Source organism: Macrobrachium nipponense, chromosome 46, assembly GCF_015104395.2.
Source record: "Macrobrachium nipponense isolate FS-2020 chromosome 46, ASM1510439v2, whole genome shotgun sequence".
NCBI lineage: Eukaryota > Metazoa > Arthropoda > Malacostraca > Decapoda > Palaemonidae > Macrobrachium > Macrobrachium nipponense.
The window spans coordinates 42,719,191-42,743,157 of record NC_061106.1 but is presented as its reverse complement, the minus strand read 5'-3'; the positions used below and the strand labels follow the sequence as shown (position 1 = coordinate 42,743,157).

General features: G+C 40.9%; 1 protein-coding gene across 1 annotated transcript in view; it reads left to right on the top strand.

The window, feature by feature from the left end:
* Positions 1-4: 4 nt before the first annotated feature.
* LOC135214975 (mediator of RNA polymerase II transcription subunit 13-like) overlaps positions 5-23,967 on the top strand; it is a 109,008-nt gene continuing 85,045 nt past the window's right edge. The window contains 1 exon segment of the mRNA XM_064249475.1: positions 5-392. Coding sequence (XP_064105545.1) covers positions 320-392 — 73 coding nt within the window. The 5' untranslated portion in view covers positions 5-319.

Genomic DNA, 23,967 nt, shown 5'->3' with positions numbered 1-23,967 from the left:
CTAATAGTCCGGCAAAGTTCACTTTAAACGCCGTATTCGAGGATATAAGCATGGCTAATATACGTATAATGCTTTTATACGATTTAGAGTGAGTTTTACGGGAGCGTTTCAGGCGGAAGAAGTCATTCCGCGGGACGGCTTTTGACAGCGGTGCGAGCCACATTATTGGAACGTGTCGTCTATCGTCGTTTCCTTAGCCGCCATTATTGTGTGAAAGAGATCCTATGGAGTGATAGTGGTTGATCTGGTGGTTTTAAAGTGTTTTAAATCCATCGCGTTGGATTGATATCAATCCAGGAGTGTTATCAAAAATGGATATATGATGTCCACGCATTCGCAGACGAACGGGGCAAGCTTAGAGGATTGCCACACCAATTTCTTTGCCCTGGTGAGTAGATGTTTGAATGAAAGTGTGTAACAACTGCTCTTTCTGGAGATTTTTTCGGGGATTTCGTCCTTTCTCAGTCGTCCTGTATAGCTACAGGCTCCGCAGGTCCCGTATCTCGCCCTCGCTGAGGTATGGGAGGCTAAAACGATCTATTTTCCGAGATATTCCCCAGTTAGATATTGCTCGTTACCCTTTGTGTTACGGAACAATCGCCCTAGAGTGTCGCTTGCCCTACATTGTATTATCGCTCGTATTTCTCGTTTGTTTCAGCGTCTGGTTATTGTTATCGTCGTCATCTCGTTCTTTAATCTCATTCGGTCGATGCGAGAGGTTCGTTTTAGGCGGAATCGGCCTCGACCTGGGAGAAATTTCTCCTTGTTATGGAGGAGTTGTCAGGGTCGATAAGGGCGAGATTCGTTTGCACCGAACCCGCCGAGGAGCGACGAGTTGGGTTGGTGGTGGTGGTGGTGATGTGTTTTTGGGGGAAGAGGCCGAGGGGGGGAGGGGAGAGAGTTGGGTCCTCCTCCTCCTCAACCTCCTCCTTCCCTGGGTTCGGGTGCGGGACGGGTGGGGGGCCCTTTGGTGAAATCTCTTCTTACCTCGAATTCTGAGTTTTCACTTTTTGCCTGCCGCCCCTTCGTTATAAATTTTTGCCTATGGCTGTTTTGTAACACGATGCAGGATTAATATTCGTTCATCTTTTGTCTCTCTGGATGTCTTCCCAGGCTATAGGTTCTGTTGTTAGGCTGGGTGTTATATCATGGGGCTGATTCGTAGCTTATTTCTAGCTAGGATTTCTTAAGTAAAACGTCAGGCTATATACTACCGAGATCCCCTTGTGAAGGTTCGGTGACGAACGATCGTTCCCCCCTACCTCCTCCCCCCCCTGCAAAATGGGCTTACCAAATGGGCTACCGACCTTTTCACTGCTACCAGCCCCTTGGCGTCGAATAAATAGCATAAACCATTAACTGTAAATATCAAAAAACACAAACTAAAAGCATGAAAATGGACCAAAACCTGGGCGAAATAGAGTGCAAATGTTGCGGTCGCCGACCGGGGGTGGGTGGGGGGGGGGGGGGGGGGGGGGGGCAGGTGGGGTCAGGCCAGCCGTAGTATGTAGTTTTCAGTTTTACCCCTTTTGACCCCCGAATTCTCGTGATAATGGAAGCTAGACTTGATCAGTCATGTCCTTGTGCTCTCTACCCTGTCAAAATGAGACCCTTGTTATCAGGCCAATTCAAGGTCTTCCAGAAGAATGCTGTACCATAATGCCTAAGAATGTGGAGAATTACTAAGAATGTAAACTTGACAGCTTTGTTTTAAGTCTGGAAGTGTATGTCAAAATATTGGCCACGGCCTCCTAGCCTAGCCTATCCTAGCCTAGGACTGAAGCTGTTAGAGTTTAGTGTGATGTGGGATGTCTAAACGATTTGTTAATTCATATATTTTGGAGTTCCCCAGGCTAGCCTAGTGTATCTTTTTTGGTTTTAATCCATACTCTTGAGAAACATGACTTGTTATATAAGACCTAACCTACTCCTGACTGGTCGATCTCAGGGACATCTCAAAATTTACGTTGTTTCATTGATATTGGAATTGGTGTTGATAATGTAAGCTGTGTATACATTTTGTGAGAAATTCATGGGAAATTTCATAGCCTGCAGCATTTTTGGCAAAATATCTGCAGTGTAGGTCAGTTGGTTATTGGGGGGTTGCTAGGCTACGTAGGCTGTGATAAATTGTTTAACTTTTGTAATGTCTGCTTTATGTATTGGGCAAATTACATGTGGGATTGTCACATTGTGCAGTGTAATGTTTTTATCTCGGCATATTTCATTGTCTGTTTCACTCGTGAGCCTAGGTAAACAGTGCTGTAGAACATTTACTCTTTCAATTGTATGTGGCTTAATGATCAAAGTGGAATTATAATTTCTGAAGTGTTATTACAATATTATTTTGCTTATTATAAATGAGGTATTATCCTTTTGGAAATATCTAATTCATTTTTAGTAGCAGAATCTGGGTTAGGCTACGTTTTTTATTTTTTTATTTGAGAGAGTGAATGGAATTCTGTTGTCGGAGTAAACTTTTATGATTCTTTTATAGAATCAAAATCTTGTTGCGTATGTGACATAGACTATAGTATATGGATTTTAACACATTAAGAATGTCTCAGCTCCTTGAAAACTGAAAGTGATTACTGGTGTATCAACATATATATATTCAAGTGTTGTCTTGTGTCTCTTCGCAATAGTATGTACTATTGTTTATATTTTAACACTGGTTCACCACAAACTTATCGGGACGTCCATAATTCTTATCAGTGTTAAGCTGCTCTGTAACTGTATTGTGAAAGTTTATGTACTGGACTATATAGTTGTCATTATTTCGGTGGGGAAGTCTGCCTTTGTGTATTTTAAGAGTAACCTAGGTTGAAAGGATTGGAGGTATATATACATGAGGAGGGTCTGTAATTGTTAAGATTAATTCACTTTTCGTTCTTTGTATTACTGTTTTGAAATTGGAGAGCCTCTGGTTAAATGCCTTGTATTAGCTTATCTTATCATAAGAAGATATAGTTTTATCTCCCAACTCTACCCTCTAGTGTGATTACTTTCCAAGTTATATTGTGTTGTGGACCACAGCAAAGGCCTATTTTTATATTTTGTCCACTTTAGTTTAAATTTTTATGGACACTGTAGTTTAGTGGCCCTTATCAGCTGTAGTCTTATCATGCCGGACAATTCTTGACCAAGTTTTAGAACTGAGCCAGTTTGCTTAATTTTTAGTAGGCTGCCAGTTTGCTTAATTTTTAGTAGGCACGTTTAATGTTTATACAAATTGCTCAAGTCACAAAATTGTTACAATATCTGTATATATGCCTAATTATGAGTCGGCTGTCAGCCCATCTGATACACTAGTGAGCATTTAGAAATTTATGTCGCATACTTATGTAGTGGATTGTGTGTAATAAAGGACAGTATTGTTCAGTTCTGCTCGAGTAATGTATTCAAAACAAAAAGTTTAGCCCAAATGTTGATACAGTTGTTATAGGAATTGTACATAGGATAGTGTTCATTGTGCATCATTAGCATTTCCTAAGGTGTTTGCTGCTGATCATATTCATATCATCATTCCTCCAGGGATAACACTGGTGGCAGGAACATAGGAAAATTTACATCACCCCAGATTTGTAAACCCCAGATTGTGTACAATTTGTTTACAGGAGGTTTTAATAAATCTCATAATAGGAATTGAAATATAAAGGTCATTTCTGATCATAGAATTAATTTGTGTGGAGGCTGTTGATTGTATATTTTCCTTTTATTTGTTCATTAATAAACTATCCAGTGCATTGCTGTACACAAATTATGAGTTGTATTTTAAGGTTTCAATGTAGATTATATTACTGTATTTCTTACCTGCTGTAATAAGAAATATTGTAACCACATTGTAGTTACAACTCATGGTAAGGCTACTGTGTGGATGACTTCGATTGTGATATCACCTGGCTCTCATTTTAAAGGAGTATGAGAACATGTAATGTTTTAGTTTGATGAGCTTTGTAATATTTTTAGGTGGTAGCTTTTAGATGCCATGAGTGGGTAGAAGTAATTTTGGAAAAGAATTCATATGGAATTGCTGAGTACCTGCAAAGCTGTGGACATAGGAAGAGGACTCAAATTGGGAGAAGTTTGGCAATTCATTAAGCTGATGAGCTTGAAAAAATTGACGTTTTCTTAACCTCAGGTTTTGTATTGGCCAGAGTAAAGAGGCTTGCTAGACTGCTTAAGAAATCGGAAGAATGAAACGGCTCGTGGATCAAGTCCTTTTGATTTTTCATTGATCTTTGAATGGTAGTCTAATTAATTTGGGGATATTTGGATTATGTACTGGTCTTTTCCTTCAATTTTTGGTTTTGGCCAAATACACCTTTTAATGTTCTGAGTAAGCAAACTATATTGGGAGGGGTCCCCTCAGTAGTACAGCTTTTTAGGTGTGACTACTGCAGTCATTGGCTATGCAACATACTACGCTGTCTGGGAGTGGATGTTTATTGCTGTGTCACTGATGGTCCCTAGTCTATTGACTTTGTTTAATGCTTTCTCAGGATCTTGTCTATTATTTATGCTTTGTCAGGCTTTTTTATATTATTGGCTTTGGATGGCAGTTCATTGACCTTGATCACAGTGTATTTTAAAACGGGCTGGGTAGGGGGGGGGGGGTGTGTAGGAGAAGGGGAGTTTTGAGCTTTTAAGAAGGGATAACTGTCCACTTAAGTTGATGACCTTGACAAGGGCCTTGAACACCCTCAGACGTATTGTGGTTTAGGTGACTGATTATTGAAAGTTTTCCGTCAAGTGACGTCACCCCTACAAGGAATTTGTTCAGTTTTTAATGGATTTAGGCTGTCCAGAAGACTATAGATCATTTAGTGAGTGGCTTTCAATAGTTGAATGATCTCATAATCATCTGATCAGTCTAAATATTTAATTAAAACAAAGGTTTAGTTCATTGGCCAATAGTTGCAAGTCCTACTGAAGTTTGATTCATCTGGTTGAGGCTGTTGTGAAAAGTTATAGTCTCACAAATTTAAAGTGTTTGGGAAAAACACTATTTCAGAAGTAATAAGTTGTCTGGTACCTGTCTCGACTTTTGGGAAGATGGAAAAATAGTAGTTAACAATATTGCTGATTACACTTAGTGACTACAAAGATGATTTTGCCCCTTGTCAGTAATTTGATTATCACCTTGTCAGCCTTCTGGGTGTAGCTGTACCTGCTGGAAGTATTTGCAAAAAAAAAAAAAAAAAAAATGCTTTTGTAATTGACTTTACAGTTGCCCAACCTTCTTAACGAGTTGATTGATTGATTTTGATTAGGTAGTTAGGTCAGAGGTCTGAGCTGGTGACGTCACTGCCACAAGTAGAGGTTATCACCTTCACCAATCAAATACATGTATGTATTGTACAGCTGGAGCCGGAATCACAATTTAATGATACAGGAAGCTGGAGTTTGCATTATCATCAACTCCCCGTAGGCGACACTGGAAATAGGGAACTGGTACTGTATTAACCGTAGACGTTGCAACCAACTTGCATATGCAAATACGTACTACTGCTTCATTGCAGAATGATCTCATGGTGGCATTAATAACCACTTTTCAACGCTATTTTTCCGTAGAATTTTGAAATGGTAACCAGGTTTTTTGTTTATGTAACCCCTGTGGAGTACACTATATATGTTTAAAAATGAATAGACTGTTAAATTGGAGAATGACTTGAAAATCACACAAATAATTTTTGGAGTTATCCCAAATATTCCATGGTAATTTTTTCCTAAATTGGAGAATGACCTGAAAATCACACAGTTTTTGGAGTTATCCCAAATATTCCGCGGTCATTTTTATCTGCATTGATATCATGGTAAATAACTGACAAGTCATATTTAGACTTGTTTCATGAAATAAGGGCACTGTAGTAAACAAAATGTCACAAATATAGGCCTTCTGTTTTCTGGCAACTTGCCGCAATGAACTAACATATATTTTGTGGTTGTCTGATCTTTATTTTTGTTGTCTCCTTTGTGTTCTGGACATGTTTCAAAGCAAGTTTTCATTAAATAGGTTTGAAAGAATATATCAGTTACACGAGCGCATGTTTGAGCCAGTCCCTCCTAAATTTCAGATGAATTTTGCTAATGTGGTCAAATCAAATATTCCTCTAGTTAGCCTAGATACAGTTGTATAGCATCGTTTCAGTGAGGTATTAAACAACAGATTAGTGTATAGGTTGTAATCGTTGGTACCTGAACGTTTATATTCTCTATTCTCTCGCTAAGTACGTGGGAATTACCGATAATACCAGTTTTTATAGTTATTTGCCGCTTTACTTTCCACTCCAGGCATCTGTTTTTCGTGTCAGATGTTTGTTTACTTTACTCTCGTGGAGACTACTACATTTGGCGTGTCGCTTGGCAACCAGAATCTGTTTAAATCTTGAGAGAAGAATGTTTGGAAGCCCAAACAGAACTTTTTTTTTTTGAGGCGCCTTTACATTTGTCTGTTATTCTTTTGTTTTCTCTTCTGTCGTGTGTCTTACGTCACTGCCAGATATATATGTATATATATTCCTGGTGCAGTGTTCATCCTTAATTTGATGAGTTATTCTTCGAGTTGGTCCGATTTGATCGAGGGGAGTTACATTAAATTGTAACTAATCTGGATCAAGTACACTCATATTGAACTTAATTGTATCGCAATCTTCAAAAATATCTTTGCATTTTAGAATTAGTCAAGACAGTAGTAGTGTTCTTAGGTAATTTTCATTAGTATATCCTTAGAGAACTCAGTTTTCAGATGATTAACTTCCTATTTATTTGGTTTTATCATCAGTGTTTCTTTAACTAACCGATCTTGAGTAATAATTAAGGTTTTTATAAGTATCCATATTGTTCTCATGGTGTGTTACACAGTATAATACTTAACCTGTTTCATACATATATGGATAAAGAACAAGAACAAAAAAAAAGTCCTTAATGGTAATGTTGGCAGAAAACATAGTTGAAGTAGTACGTACTTCCATTTATTTTTAATTCAATTCCGTAGTTGATATCTGCTGTGACGGTCACGTGGTTTTCCTACGACTAGGCTAGCGATAATTGAGCCATTTTCATGTTTGTTTACTACTTGTTCATTTTAGCTGGCAAAATTTCAATTCTTAATTATATATTTAGTGAACTAGACTAGTTTCCCTTATATTGAAGGGCTGATATTCTGCGTCAAGATATCGCCAGTCAGGGATTGTGGGCTAATTCTCATGCGTTAGTTAGGTGAGGGACCAACTTGGCCATGCTTACGTTCGTTGGGCCGAAGATCAACTACAGCGCTGGAAACTGCCTAGCAAGTCCTCCCACCGGAAGTTCAGGCACCCCAGTGCATAGGTGACTGACTGAACTGAACCGGGGGAGACGGATTTTGGCCGCTTTAAATTTCAGTTTCATAAAAGATTCGCTGCCTTGAAATGCTTGCTTTAGATTCGTCCATCTTTTCAACATTTTTGTGACATCAGTGGCTGGCCTACTTCCACGAAACAGGTCCTCCAAGGATCTTTGTAGCTTCCACCTGTAATGTGGCAACATTTGCCTGGTCCTCGATGTTCACCAACTCTTTTCTGTTGGTGTATCCGTTGGTGCCGTCAGTATTCCTTTTATCTTCATAGTGCTCTCAATTTCACTTTTAGTGCCGACTGACGCCATAAGTTCCCAGCGCGCTGCCTTTGGCTTGAATTTTTTTTTTAATTGCATTCCAATTCCCGAACCCGCCCCCCCCCCCCCCCCGATTCATCTGAATTACTTGTCATAGTTTTCTGAATTTTGAATTTTGTTACTTAGTCCCCTCGCTTATGGAATGTGTTTCCTGTCATCTGCATTAGTACTGTACATCTGATTGGTTTTATGAGACTTCGCTATAATGCCTTTTGCGAAATCCACTTAGACCATTGAGGTTTACCCGGTACTAATTCGTGTCTTCGTTCGTCTCCGTGTAGTACTACCTAGTTGTCTCTTTACTGCAATGTATACAGTAATTAATGTATCCATTGATTTCCTTAGGTTGGTCTGTTTGCACTGTTTACATTATACGATGCTCATGTTAAGTTTGTCCATTTAATTTCGGTTTGTATAGGAATTGTTTATAAATCTAATTTGGTTTTTTAGGAATTGTGTTTTGTAAATTCCATCTCGCTTTTTATGGGAATTGGTTGTCTAATCTTTTAATAAGAATGGTTAGTAGATTTAGTCTCGCTTTGTATAGGAATTCTTTGTAAATTTAATCTCTTTAAAGGAATTTTTTTTTTAATTATTCTCGCCTTTTATAGGAATTCTTTGTAAATTTAATCTTTTTATAGGAATTGTTTGTGGATTTAATTTATCTTTATAGGAATTTTGTAAATATTTAATTTTGCTTTTTATAGGAATTGTTTGTAAATTTGATTTTGCTTTTTATAGAATGGTTTGTAAATTTAATTTTGCTTTTTATAGGAATTGTTTGTAAATTTGATTTTGCTTTTTATAGGAATTGTTTGTAAATTTTATCTTGGTATTTATAGGAATTATATATGTGTAAAATTTATCTCGATTTTTATAGGAATTATTTGTAAATTTAATCTTGTTATAGGAATTGTTTGTGGATTTAATTTCTCTTTTTATAGGAATAGTTTGTAAATGTTTAATCTCGCTTTTTATAGGAATTTTGTAAATTTAATTCGGTTTTTATAGGCATTGTTTGTCAATTTAATTTCACTTTTTATATGAATTCTTTGCAAATTTAATCTCGTTTTTATAGGAATTGTTTGTCTATTTGATTCGCTTTTTATAGGAATTTTGTAGATTTAATCTCGCTTTTTGTAGGATTTTTTCTTTTTTGGTAAATGCAAAGGAAGGCCCAAATTTTTTTTTTTTAAATATTTTTTTTTTTTTTTTTTTTTTTTTTTTTTTTTTTTTTTTTTTTACATATATGGCAAAACTTTTTGACAACATTTCCATGTATTCATATGCAATAATTTTTATTAAAGTCTGTTATTATACTTTCTGCACCCATTGACTTAACCTATTCAAGTACTTAGCTCAAAGTTACCAAATACCATTGAAGAGATTACGCTGAGTCATTGGATTTACTGTTCCTGAGTTATTTGTGACGTTTGTTGTAGTGTAACATTATTTTGTCCATTCGTGAATATTCTTTTTTTAGCTGGAGGCTCCATAAAGAATCTGCCTTCACATACTAAAGGGGCAGTTTTATTTATTTTTGTTTTTTAAGGTTAATTTAAGCTATTCCGTACTAAGTTAGTCTTTTGTTTAATGGTATATATTTCACCAAAATTGGGTTTTATATCAACAGCACGTATATATAACCTGTATTCGTAATCAGAACGTGATGAATGCAGGGTTTATTTGATAGGTATGGTTTGTATTGTATACTGTTTATTATTATTATTATTATTATTATTATTATTGTTGTTGTTATTGTTATTGTTATTGTATACCTAAAAGACTTTGTTTTATTTCAGGTGAGTCAACAAGCAGCTTTTCGTAACCTTCCCGTCCATTGGTTAAGAAGTCAGCTAAGTTGTGTGTCTGTGTGAGTGAGTGAGATGTTAAACAGATTTTTATTTATTATAATATTATTTTTTCGAGTCAGTGCGACTCAGTGGCCCCCATCGGCTCCTTCGTCATTATTTTAGGATTCTCTGAACAATGATGATGATAATTAGTGCAGATGGGTTATTGATTGCTTAATTAACGTTTTAGGTGTTATCTGATATATTTCAATACTTACCAAGAGTTTTTACGTTGCTTAACGTTTTGGGTTTTATATCTGTTCTATTTTGATATACTTTACGGGGTTGTATGAATAGGTTTTATCGGATATATTTCTATATTTGACAAGAGTTTTTACGTTGCTTTGGTGGTTATATTTGTGCTATTTTATATATTTGACGGGGTTGTATAAAATTTGTAAAGGCTTGTTCTGTCGAGGGAACAAAGGATGAATCATGAACGTCACCTCTCTCTCTCTCTCTCTCTCTCTCTCTCTCTCTCTCTCTCTCTCTCTCTCCGGAGGTGAGTGGTGGGTTCGTTCGTTCCCTCGCTCGCTCGCTGGCATTTTTAGGAGGCAAACTCTCCCGAAGGATGTGATCTGCTGCCAAGCATTCAACATGGCTGGCCAAACAGAGAGGGGTTGGTCACGTGACCGCCGCCGACGACGTCATACTTAAACGTTTGTGATTTGGTAGTGCAGGGCGAATTGTGTCGGATATTCTCTTGCGTAACCAGCGAAGGAGGGTGGGGGATTTAGGGGGGGTGGTGGTGGTGGCGTTCCTTCCTTTAATCATTCTTTACCCCTCCCCCCACCACCACCCAATTTTTGAGCAACTTGTTTTAACGAAGCGGCGCCATGTTCTCTTTTGCGTAACTGCGTCAAAAGAGGGGGGAGTGGCTTCTGGCTTTTTAAAAGCAAGCAGAGCGAACCGGCTATAGACCATGGAGTAAGGGGATGCCCGAGCATCCACGCGATTTCCCCCCCTACCCCCCTTTCTCTCTCTCTCTCTCTCTCTCTCTCTCACCACCGGCCATCCATCCCCACACTCCCCTGCCCCCCCCCCTGCCTCTATACCCATTCCCTGTGTGTTATCCCCTGAACCGTGCTAACCTGCCACCCTATTGATTTTCGACAAAATCCGGGTCAGTCAACATCCTTACATGTGCCTTTTATAGAGAACTGTGCACCCCATTTTTTTGTTCTGGTGTCCATCAGTCACTATTAAGTAGTTGCTCTTTTCTTTACATACATGATTTATCTCCTTTCCTTTTCTTTAACTCCTCCAATTTTCCCTCCCTCCCTATCCACACATTAATGTACTACGTTGGATGTATTTTTTAAGAGGCTTTGCGAGTAGTTACTTCATATTGGATAAGGCGACTTTCGTGTGAGCACAGTTGGTTGTCTTTTGGGGGAGGGGAATTTTTTTATAGAGAGAGAGAGAGAGAGAGAGAGAGAGAGGAGAGAGAGAGAGAGAGACTGCTTGTAAATATTGCTGTCCTAGGACAACTTTCGTGTGAACACAGCTGGTTGTCTAGGGTGAATTTTTGGAATTTTTGAAGAGGAGAGAGAGAGAGAGAGGACAGAGACAGAGATGACTGTTAGATATATTATGCAGTCGGAGGACAAATGATGATAAGAGGCAGCAGCAGCAGCGGTTAGTTGGTTGCTTGGTTGGTTGGTGGTGGATCTTTGTTCGTCCTCGTCGTCGTCATATTGTTGTCGATCAATATGCGCGCAAAGAAGTTATTTGTACTACCTGTTGGTATTATCCCCCTTCCGACGCTCTTCGGGTCGAGATAGATACACTTACTACTACACCGCTGGTACACTTTATTGATGATGACGCTGCATGCACGGTATATATATATAATATAGTATATTAGATATGGATAAATATATCTATATATATATATATATATATATATATATATAATATATATATTTCCCCCTCTTTCTCTCGCTCTCTGGTGTGTGTATGTGTGTGTATGCGTGTCTCATCTACGTCTTGATCAATCCCCTCGGCTAATCCCGAGGAATCTCTTTTGTTGGGGATTACTGGAACGAAGGACGGATTCCTCCAGTCGGGGATGGAAGTATATATAAAGGTCGATGAACGTCACTAGTACTGCATGAAGGGCGCCACAGTCTCCCCCCCCCCCCCCCTAGTGTCCCCAAGCAGACCACCTCCCGTCGAAGCAGCATGCAGCCTCCTTGCTGATGGCTCTCTCTCTCTCTCGCTCTCTCTCTCTCTCGCTCAATCTCCTCGGTCTCTCTCTCGCTCTCTCTCCTCTCCTCTCTCTCACTGCTGTCGGGATGGTGGTTAAATCTTTGGGTTGATCATTCTCTCTCTCTCTCTTTTCACAGGTATGGTTTATTTATTGGGTCCTGAATTCTTTAGAAGTGTATTTTGGCTGGTTTCAGTCTCTCTCTCTCTCTCTCATCTCTCTCTCTCTCTCTCTCTCTCTCTCTGTGTAATCCTACTGGTCAATTTGAGTCGCTGTATTGACAGTTCGAATGATTTTAATGATGATGATGATGACTGTGATTCATTCACGTTTTCGTGATATATTGACAACCGTAAATTTAATTCAGTTCATGTACCTAGCAACTAATACAAATATTTGTCGAAAAAAAAATACATGCTAGCGATTATAAGACTTCATTCGTAAATTAAAGGGTTTCCCGTTCCGGTATTTGCTGCTGTTATTACTGACATGAGTGTTTGTCGGCCATGTTTGATTTTTAGGGTTTTGTTGCTCGCTGTTTTGTCCCCTGGGGGTTGATAGGGGAGGGAAAGGGATGTTGTTTTGTCACGTCAATGCACCTCATGCGGCATACCTTCTTCGGCCTCTAGCTGCAACCCCTTTTGTTCCATTTTACTGTGCCTCCTTTCATATTCTCTCTCTTCCAACTCGCTGTTTTGACGGTTGAATCCGGGAATAGTAGGAATTCCCATTGAGCCTCTATTTTTTTCTTTAGATATTCCTCCAGTGTTGGATGTAATGTACCACATTCTGGTGATTTGCATCCATTTTTTTTCTATTTTGAATAGATAACTTAACGTTATTCAGTGTTTTATATTGTTTTCAGTGTTCCCTAGTGTTCTCGTACCCAAGAAATTGACTTCTGTTGTTTTGACACAATTCAGAGGTCATTGACCTTGCAAGAAGGTCCTTGAGAGATTTTATTTGATCTTTTCACTGACCTGGGAGCAATGACGATCGTCAGCAAAGTTTTCAAGTTTCCGTTTTTTGTTTATCTTTCGCCAGAGAAGAATGAGATCATTGTTTGGGGGGGGAGGGGGAATTGTCACAAGAAACTCTCCTTTTTTTATTGTTCCCTTATAGTTATTTTTACATTGAGGGTATTTCCCATCAGGTCTTAGATCGAAATATTGTCCATTTTTGGCCCCTAGGGTAAATTTAAAATTGATTTTAAAGCCTGCATATGTAATGGCTGAGTGTAGTCAATTCTTTGGGGGGAATCTTTGGCAAAGTAAAGTTTTAAGTTTTCGTTATTTAACGAATCTGATTCTAGTTAATAGATCTTGTTACGTGTGCGTTTGTGCTTGTGTAGTATGTGTTGATGGATAGGAACTTAATTGGACGCTTTTGACGTACGAATCCATTGTTTTGAGAGACATTTTGAGAGTGTATGCTACTGAATAAAGAACGCCGTATGTATATAAGTTAACGCAGTTTGCCGTTGTGACTGCGATAGTTAATGAGGTCCATGTGCTGTGCAGTGAGCATGAGCATGCATGTGCAATGAGTATACCGTTCAGAAGAGAAGGGCTACGGGTCATAACGTTGTGGTCGACAGATGTCTTGCTCCTGTTCTGCTGTTGGTTAGTACATTCTCTCTCTCTCTCTCTCACTCTCTCTCTCTCTCTCTCTCTCTCTCTCTCTCTCTCTCTCTCTCTCTGTCTGTTGACCCAATCTGTTTTATGTGTAGATGGTTGCTTTGGGTCACTGCAAGAATGGAGAGAGAGAGAGAGAGAGAGAGTAGACGTGAGCTCTCATGATGTGTCAGTGAAACCATTCGTGAGATCTCTCTTCCTCCTTCCTCTCCCCTCCTCTCCCGGCTCCTCCTCTTCTCCTTCTCTCCTCTCCTCCTCTCTCTCCTCCATTCCTCCTCCCTCCCTCTCCTCTCTCCTCCTTTCTTCTCCTCTCTCTCTCCTCCTCTCTTCTCTCTCTCTCTCTCTCTCTCTCTAGTATGTGTGCGCAATAATGTTCACCTGCTGGTTAGGTATGGTCGTAAAATGCTGGCCTGCCACTTCTCCTTCACCTCCCCCCCTCCTCCTCCCTCCTCCCTCTTAGCAATCTCATTCGCGTGTTTACCAGCATACGCCTCTCTTACATGCCAGTGGAGGGCATACGCCCTTTATGTTGCGTGACAGCTCACGGTAGAGTGGCATGCCCTTCATTAATACCCAATCTCTCTCTCTCCGAGCCAGATTTCTTTAGCATACATTTTCTTCCAAACATTCCGTACTTGACGCGTACGGGTTATGAATGAAAGTATTTTAAAGGGGTCCCCGCCCCCTCCCCCCTACCTCGTAGGAGATAGGAGTATTATGTGACAGTTTCCAAACAATTCTCTCTCTCTCTCTCTCTCTCTCTCTCTCTCGTGTGTTGTGTCACAGCCGCTTGACTCCAGAACCGACTTCCAACGGCGTCGTAACTTATACGTTACAACACCACGAGTCCTTCCTTTCCCTGCGTCACCTCTCTCTCTCTCTCTCTCTCTCTCTCTCGTAGTGTCACAGTATCTTCCCACACGTTTCACCGACCAACCTACTTTCCCTTCCTCCACAAGAATGCGTCTCTCTTCATGATAAGTGAAGTGACTCACCTTCCCGCCCTCTCACCTCCCTCCCTCCCTTCCTCCCAGCTTATTTTGGTCGCGTTCATCTTGGGTCGAGGGCTGAATGAACATTTCCGCCCGTGTAAGAGGTTCGTCTTGAACGACCCCGCCTCCGTCCCATAAGGCATAAAGTTTTGTTTACCTTTGTGGGTTGTTAAAGCAATTCTTCAATTATAGCAACGTCCCTTACATTAGAATGAATAAAAATAGTTTTTATTAGTATTTTGTAGAGCAGAACACGTGCCCATTCAATAGCACGTGATGACCAAGTGTTGGAATTTATTAAAAATTGCTATTTCAAGCTGTTAATGTATATGGTTTCTCTTTCCACCTGTATTATTAATAGTGATGATTCACTCGAGCGTATCGTGTATGAGTGTTACTACTATATTGATCGTTCACTCGACAATACTTTCGTTTATGCAGCGAACTCTTAGGAAAGAATTCGTGGAAGCGACCACATGTCACGTCGCATTCTGCCAGTTGACTTGGAGCGTGAGTACTGAGTGCCAACAGAGAGAGAGAGAGAGAGAGAGCGCGCGTGTGGTTCCATCTTGTGATCTGACTTAAAAAGGGGGGTTTTGTGCCTTCAAAAACTAAAAAACCTTTAGGTTTAAATTTGGATTGCAGTGGAAAATCGTTTCATTTGCACTCGTACAGTAACCCCATGTTTTATGCGAACTACCCCCCAGGGGCAAGAGCTCTTGCTGGCACAAGGCCAGCTTCATCTCTAAATAAAGCACCGCTTGTTATTTCGATAACTAGGGTACTACTGGTCAGTATACGTCATGCAAGCCGACTGAGAAAGAGAGCATAAATACACGTGTTGCAGAAGCACTTGCGATGAAATCCTTGCTTAGAATGTGACATCTTTATACAAATTGCGTAGTAAATAAAGGTGGCTGCAGCTTGGAGTCGTCATAGTCTTATAAAAAGGACAATGACGGATCGAAACTTCGTCCCGCTGATTCAACAGGAAAAAGGGTCATGTTAATGCAAAGCTTGTAGGAGGTTACATTGATCATCAAAAGAGGAAAGGAAACTCGTTTTTATCGTGCATTGATTATTGCAAAAATCGTTGCAAAACAGCATTTTTCATAGAATATTGCAATAGATAATATAAATTTAATATTAGTGGCCCCAGCGTTACTGTTCCTTTCGAATAGGGCCAGGTAGGTACCATCCGGAAGAAAGCGTCACGGTTGTGCCAGTTCCACCTCGTGTATCTGCACGTGCCTCTCAAGCACGTGCGTGGGTCTTTTAAGACCCTACCGTTCCCCCCCTTCCTCCGCCCTCCCCTCCCCTCCCCCTCCCGCCCCTACCCCTCCCCCCTCCCCCCCTTCCCTTCCCTCTCCCTCTCCTTCCTCCGGATCAGTGCGTTGTTTGTCGACTGTTGATTCATATGAAAAGTTACTAAAGTCTCGTGTCTTTGCTTGAGACGACGCTTATATATGGTGCCTGAGAAGTTTGCAGATTGCTTAGATTGGTATATACACCTGGTTGCAAAATTTTTTTTTTCTCTCTCTCCTCTCTCTCTAATCCTACCTCTCTCATCCTCCCTCTCTCTCCTCTCTCTCTCTCTCTCTCTCTCTCATGGTCGGAGTTATGCTAGAAAGACCCCCACCCTTTAATATAGTTAGTAGAAGAGACCCCCACCCTTTTAATAATACACACACACACACACACATATATATATATAATAGATATTTTATAGAATATTTATAGATATATAATATATATAACGTATTATAAATATAATATATATATATCGTGTTGAATCTTGGGTAGCCAGAAGAGCATAATGAAAATAAACTTATGGTTTTAGGTGATGCCTCGTTTGAAACATTTGGTTTGCGTGTCGAATTTGCTGGAGGAGTTGGACCGTCGTTAAAAACTTGCTTTTCCAGTTCCAAGTTTCCTGGCATAATTGATTGTGTTGTCCTTATGCCATTGATGCCGTTGGTTTCATGATAAAAGTGTCCCATTGGTCTCCAGGGTCCAGGGGATATCATGGCGGTCCTGTCGAGTCTCTAATTTCAAAATCGTTTCTTGGATCGAAGTCGAGATCTGGCGAAGGAACTAATTTATTGAAGGTCGAGTGCAATGCCATTACTATCGCCTCAGTGGCGTGGTCGGTATGGTGTTATTGCGTCCCACCCCGGTGTTCGCGGGTTCGATTCTCGGCCATTCCATTGAGGAGTGAGAGATGTGTATTTCTGGTGATAGAAGTTCACTCTTGACGTGGTTCGAAGTCGCGTAAAGCCGTTGGTCCCGTTGCTGAATAACCACTGGTTCCATGCAACGTAAAAGCACCATGCAAACAAACTATGCCATTACTCGGTTGACAAATCGAATTTGATGGTCATTTTGCGCTGGACTGTAGTTGCGAGCAAGAAATTAGTAGGTGCCGCGTCTTTCAGTTCGTCCAGTCATCGTTATCCTGCTTGATAATATCTATGAATTAGTAAGATTACCAAATGGAACCCTCCTACACGAACCTTGCAATTTTTCTACGCCACTGCAAGTAAGTCCCAGAGGTTTAATAGGGATTTTGGGGCGAGAAAGCAGTCGGGAAGTGGACAATTAATCTTTTTCTGTGCCTCGACGCCCGGAAATACAAGCATTTTGATTATGATTTGTTTTGAGTTTTGAAATGTCCATTCGTGAGTTTTTATTTTACAGTTTATACAAACCAATACAAATCTTGCACGTTTCTTGCGTGTTCGGATGTACCTGACCTCATCCAGTTTAAGCTTCGACAACATAGTGAAAAGGGAAGTTTATTTTTACTTAATTATTTTTTATGTCGGTTGGCTTGATGCATCGCCATTTCTAATGTTCATTTTTAAAGGCCTTGAAAGGTGTTGTTTAGTGCAAGAATTAGACCTAATTATATCGGAGAGGAAGATGTGGTAGCAGCCTGCGTTTATCGTAGGTTTTGCTGTAATACACTTCTGGTATTATTAGCTTATGTATTTTATTTGGATCCTTTGTCAATCTGTCACTCATTACTCTTAGGAACTAAAGATAAGAACTGTAGTTCTTTCTAGCATTTATCCGCGATAGTTAAAGAAAAATACAACCTCAACATGTGCGAACATTAAAGAAAAATACAACCTCAACATGTGCGAACATTAAAGAAAAATACAACCTCAACATGTGCGAACATTAAAAAAAAAAACAACCTCAACATGTGCGAACATTAAAAAAAATTCAACCTCAACATGTGCGACCATTAAAAAAAATACAACCTCAACATGTGCGAACATTAAAAAATAAATCAATCATGTGCGCAACATTAAAAAAATACAACCTCAACATGTGCGAACATTAAAAAAAATACAACCTCAACATGTGCGAACATTAAAAAAAAATACAACCTCAACATGTGCGAACATTTAACATCTTTATCACGTAGCTTTTGTATAACCTCCCTCACACTTGTTCGTGTTTTCCACACGTGTGTGATATATTTTTTAACGTGGGGTTTTAACATTGCCAGCTTTTAAATGTTAGGGCCATCTAACCCTCACCGTGCATCGTGATTTGATGTCACACACGTTATAGCCCCAAAGACCTGTCAAAGGTCCTTTTCCAGCTGGTGTCTTTAACGCGTGAAAAGTGGACGTCACGTTCTATCCAAGGTATATAGAATAAGGTCCTATCAAGAGCAGTATTGTGTGATGAAGTTGTCCACGGCAGCCAAGGCCCGAATAAAACGCGTTAGCCTAGCAACAAGAGGATGAGAACAACAGCACCCTTTCTCCGCCCAACCATACTCATGAGGCTCGGGTGGCATGAGATCAGAACTCAGAGTGCAGCAGGCAGGTAACCAACCACGGCATTAAATGTCTTGGCCAGGCCTGTCCCGTTAACGGCACTGGACCTCTCTCTACCTACCCAACCCACAACCCACTCAATGGCCTCCTGAGAGCTTCCAGATTGTTTCCGCTGTTGTGCTATTTCTCCCAGAAGGATAGTTTCCCTTCGGACGCATTTATTTTTAAAAGGTGGTGCTCTCGGGCGAGATGGAAGAGACGCCGATTGTTGCAAGTCTTGATAGGGGTCTTGTATGATAGCCTCCAGGTGGTGGTGGTGGTTGGGTGGCTAGGGAGAAGAGGGAGGGGGGGATTGTATAGGTGGGCGGGTGTCCCGTTGACGTCCACCAGCGCCACTTGTACTCAGAACTTCTCTCACTTTACCAGCCATCCAACTGCGATGCATGCGTGCGCGGAATCCTCTCTCTCTCTCTCTCTCTCTCTCTCTCTCTCTCTCTCTCTCTCTCTCTCTCTCCGTAATGGCGTAAATGGAAGGGTTTTCACACTTTCTTTCTCGTTTATGGTAACGTGGTTGTCATGGTGTATATATAAGTCTGGTTGTTGATATAAAGCAGTAATGTGTCCCCCTGACATTCTTCTCCCCCCCCCCCCCCCCCCCCCCCCCCCCCCCCCCCCCCCCCCCCCCCCCCTGTGGTAATGGTCTTGAATTAGTTTCCTTGTGGCGGGACCGTGAGGAAACTCTCTCTCTCTCTCTCTCTCTCTCTCTCTCTCTCTCTCTCTCTCTCTCTCTCTCTCTTGTCTGTGGATTCAATGTAGTGTTAATGTTACTTCTCGTGAATCACGTTTGATGATAATTAGCACAAAGCTTGTGCGAGGGAAAATTGCTAAAAAAAATAAAAAAAAAAAAAATGCTGTAAATTGAGCTCAAGGTAAAAGTATTTTGAAGCGAGTTGAAACAGTACGTACCGTTCCAATTGTGGGTCTGTTACTGACCTATGCCTTGCAGGGCAGCGTATTGCCGTGCACTCTTGAAACTTTAGATTCATAATGATGCACTGATGACGCTATGCCACCATGCAAATATGTAGTACTACACAATTACTTCCTTTCTTGATGTTGCGTTGAGGCCTTTTGTATTTGCTGGAAAAACTTTTCTTTTTAAGGTGGTACGCTACACCACCGTGCAAATATTTAGTACTACACAATTATGACCTTGCTTGATGTTGCTGCATTGAGGGAAGGTTGTTAAAAAAGGCCTTTTGCATTTGCTGTTAAGCTTTGCTGTGTGTGTGTGGTACGTTTTCCTCCATCGCCAGGTGATTGGTTGTACTTTAGTCTCAAGGTCGCGTTTCAACGATCATTGACGGGAACGTTTTTTTTAAGCAGAACGACTTAAAACTGAAGGTTTTCTCAACTCCTCCTCTTCGTCGCCAGTGATTGCAAGCAGTAATGATAGCGGGAGCCACATCCCTTTATCAATCGTGATCTTCGCAGCCAGTTGAAACCAGTCATGGGATCTAATACTATCTGGATCGAAATTTGAGCGCATGCCGAGGGCCAGACAGAAATCGGTTTTATTTTCGTCGTTATTTCGATAAAGCTGTAGTAACATTTTAATTTGTAGTAACCTGTTAGGGTTTTGCGGGAATTCGATCTTTGTAGCTATAGCCCTATGGGTTCTATGTGGCGGCAATCTGCTCTTAACAGCGTGCTGGCTAAAGCAGGCTGGGTCCAGCGGAGAATTATCCGTTGAACCCCCTCTCCTCCCCCCTCCTCCCCCCCCTCGAGCTTTCGCTCTCTCTCTCTCTCTCTCTCTCTCTCTCTCTCTCTCTCTCTCTCTCTCTCTCTCCCTCTCCCCGTTATTGCCGTGGCTGTGCTTCTGCTGGCTGGCTGCTGCTGCTGCTACTGTGTAACCGTTATTGCTGCACAAGAGTTGGTCTAACAACAAGAGTTGGTCTAACAACAAGAATTGGTCTAACAACAAGAGTTGGTCTAACAACAAGAGTTGGTCTAACAACAAGAATTGGTCTAACAACAAGAATTGGTCTAACAACAAGAGTTGGTCTAACATATGGATGCGATCTCCTGTCGACCTGACTCCGGGTGTCGTCATGAGGTTGAACTGAAGCCGGGACAACACACACATCGCCGCCCTCTTTATAACAACAGTTCAAAGCCGTTGGTGCTGGGTGTGTGTGTGTTCCGGTAAACGGCAGAAATGTGCCACACGTTTTGGTCTCCCAGAGCTTCACAACCTGAGAACATTGCCCTTCGTTTCCTGTGAGAGAGTCTTCTTGACACACACCAAGTCTCTCTCTCTCTCTCTCTCTCTCTCTCTCTCTCTCTCTCTCTCTCTCTCACATTATCTGCGTCTCCCGCTTTGTGGTTGGACATTGGCTGTGCACATATACACACACACACACACATCTCCCCTCTCTTTCTCTGTCTGTCTCTCTCTCTCTTCCCTACTGATTGTGACATATTGATTTTCCCCCTTTTATAACAGAGTGGCACTCAAGGGTGGGTGTGTGCGTGTGTGTGTGTGTGTGTGTACAACATTCTCATTTAGAATACTTACGAAGGTTTAGCGGTGACAGGTGTTTAATTGGCCCCCAGCCTATGTTGAAACGCCTCTTTAGAGAGGGCTGGGGGAGGAGGAGGAGGAGGAGAGCTGCTGTTGTGGCTGGCTGGCTTGGGGGGGGAAATGGGACTAGGTGGAGGGGGAGTGCGGGAGGGAGGGAGGGAGGTAGGAAAGGAAGGTCTCCGAACGTTGCCCCTACTGCATGAAGGTTGCCATGGTTTCTTTTCCTAGGCTTCTCTCTCTCTCTCTCTCTCTCTCTCTCTCTCTCTCTCTCTCTCTCACCCCTTTTTCGCTTATCGCTTCTTTGTCTCGTTGCTCATTTATTCGTCTGTAAATACCGTCCAGCTATATTGTGTTGATGTTGAGAGAGAGAGAGAGAGAGAGAGAGAGAGGTTGGATTCTGGTGAGAGGATGGAGGAGGAGGAGAAGAAGGAGTTTGGGGGGAGGGGTGTAAGGTTGAGGAAGCGAGGGAAGAAAGGTGGTTTGGTAGTTGTGTAGCTCTCTCTCTCTCTCTCTCTCTCTCTCTCTCTCTGTTAACAATTTTATTTTTCTGTATTATATGGTAATATGTTTTATTACCATTTTTTTATTATTTAATTTGACAAATTGACGAGATGGTTTGCCTTGATTTTCATCCCACACCGTAAATAGAGAATATACATTTCATGTATATAGCCCCCTACCCCCTCCCCACGACTTCAAGCAATTTCGTAGTTTGACGCCAGATAAATTCCACCCTCAGTCGCACGAAATTATATTAATTTAAGACGAAGCTTGTCCGTCCCCGAGCGTTTGCGACGCCCAGTTATCAGAACGTGAAATCGATCAATACGCGTGAACTTGAACCTCTTTCATGACGTCGATTGGTAACGTTGATCGCGTTCGATATCTGTTTGCAAAGGCAACATGTGATTGGACAAGGAGTTAACGACCTCGAGAAGAGAGCCCCAACCTCAGTCCCCCCCCCCTCCACCCTTTCCCTGGTGGTGGTGGTGGAGGTGGAGGAGGAGGTACCGCTAGGATTCGTTTGTCACCTCACCTCTAAGGCTTGTCTGATGAATGAAATTCCACTGACCCGGCCGCTCTTCTCGAAAAGTTAGTGCGATTAGCCTTATAGCGTCTTGAGGCTCTCCTATCTTTCCTCACCCCCTCCTTTCCCCCTCAAGCTGCTTCTCCCCTCAGTTTTCCTTCTCCTCCTCCTCCTCAGAGCTACTTGGATGGTGGGAATTTTGTAACCTCTCCCTCCCTCCCTCCCTCCAACACGCGCACACAAACTTCTTGACCCTCCCTCCCCCCCCTCCCCCCCTCTTCCCCACGTCAGTTCATTTTCACCCGCTCTGGGTAATGGCAAGTCTCAGGAGTTGGCCTTGTGGTACTACTGGTGGTATTCTGGATTCCTGTTATCGTTGGTCGGGATTATAAGTTTATTAAAACGTCTTTGGAGGAGATGATCCATTAGTTTGACCTACATTAATCTCTCTCTCTCTCTCTGACCTATTTATAGTATTATTACTATTGCGTGTATGTGTGTGTGTACAATTTATTTTAACAAGAATGTTTTTGTAATACAGAAAAACATTTTGTAAGAATGTGCTCATGTGTCAGTCAGTCTGCTGTTTCACTTTCCTTCGTGGCTTATTACCCTTTTTCATGCATATACCACGTTCCAAACTTTCATGATTCAGTTAATACATAGTATAGTTGTTAAATAAAAAACAAATCACAGTAGATGCACGTGACTTCATTAAATAAGCGAATACCACAGGAAAATGATAAACAGAAATCAAAGCGTCTTTCTTCTTTACTAAGACATTATCAAGGAACGAACGAAAGCGCTTGGATTTCTGCCTATCATTTTCCTGTGGTATTTGCTTATTATAGTATAGTTGTATAACGAAACTAGGATTGTGTTTTTGGTGATTCATAACGTTGCATGGGTGATACAGGTGGTCAAATTAATAGTTGTTTAGAATCCACAGAATGCGCAAGTTGAATGTACCGTAGAGGTATACACATATAATAGGTTTTGTTGGGTTGGTACACCCTTGAGGGATTTGTATTTCGACGTTTTCTGTTACTATGCATTTTTTTTATCCATAAGCCAATATGTGGTAGATTTTTTTTTTTTTTTTTTTTTTTTTTTTTTTTTTAAACATTGCTTGGGTCACTTTGTTTAGGTTTGGGAAAATAGGATAGAAATGTTTCACTTTATAAAGTCTTTGGCATTGGCTTTTGGCATATTGTATCGGATTCCGGCTTGTCACCAACCTCCCAGTTTAATTTGAATTTAAAAATTTAAAAGACTATAAATTACAAGGGTTAGGATGTCTCAAAGACATCACGTGCTCTCACTCATCTCTAGGAGCTGGTTTTATGATTCATGCCCAGTTTGTTAATGATTTTGTTTAGCTTCTTTTAAACTCTTCCTCACTGTTGCTGTTTTACAACTCCTGGTGGCAGTTTCTTCCGTGTCGCATATCTTTTATGTAAAGATGAGATGTGTTGTATCTCTTCAGCTCTAGTTACCATTCATGATTCGAGGGGTGACTGCAGTATTTTGCTGATTAATTTTGATGTAAATTACAGCTTCCTTTTCCCGTGATAAAGTTCCACCTTAAGTATAGTTACTAAAAGCCTGCAATGTATCTGCTCGATGGTCAGGTGACGAGAAAAGAGCTTTGGCCTGGTATTTTTAGTGGCCACTATCTGGCTGGCCTCAAATGCTCATAGTATGGAGTTATTGTGTTACTTGCTCCAGTGCTCTCTTGTTTGGGCAATTGTCGCTCCCCCCCCCACCGCTTGGAACTCCCAGAAGGGAAAGTCAAAGTCAAAAAAAATGGGGCGTCGTGGATGTCCTCACTTTTAAAATACAAAATATATATATATATATATATAGATTATTATTTAATAATATCTATTTATCATATATATATATTATATATATATATATTACCATATATACATAATGTATGTTATAACAGGATACGTCTCAATTAAAAAGAAGGCCATTAAAACACAGTTTTAAAGGGTTTAAAGCTTTAAACCAGCGTTTTAATTTAGGCGTATCTACTAGATGTATTTTGTATAGGTTCACCCATTTTTCACCAGGGGATGAATAGCTTAACTTTTTTCCTCTGAAATTGCGTCATAATTTATAGAAAACGGCGTAGTGTTGCCGAATAACTCTCTCTCTCTCTCTCTCTCTCTCTCTTCTCTCTCTCTCTCTCTCTCTCTCTCTCTCTGAGAAT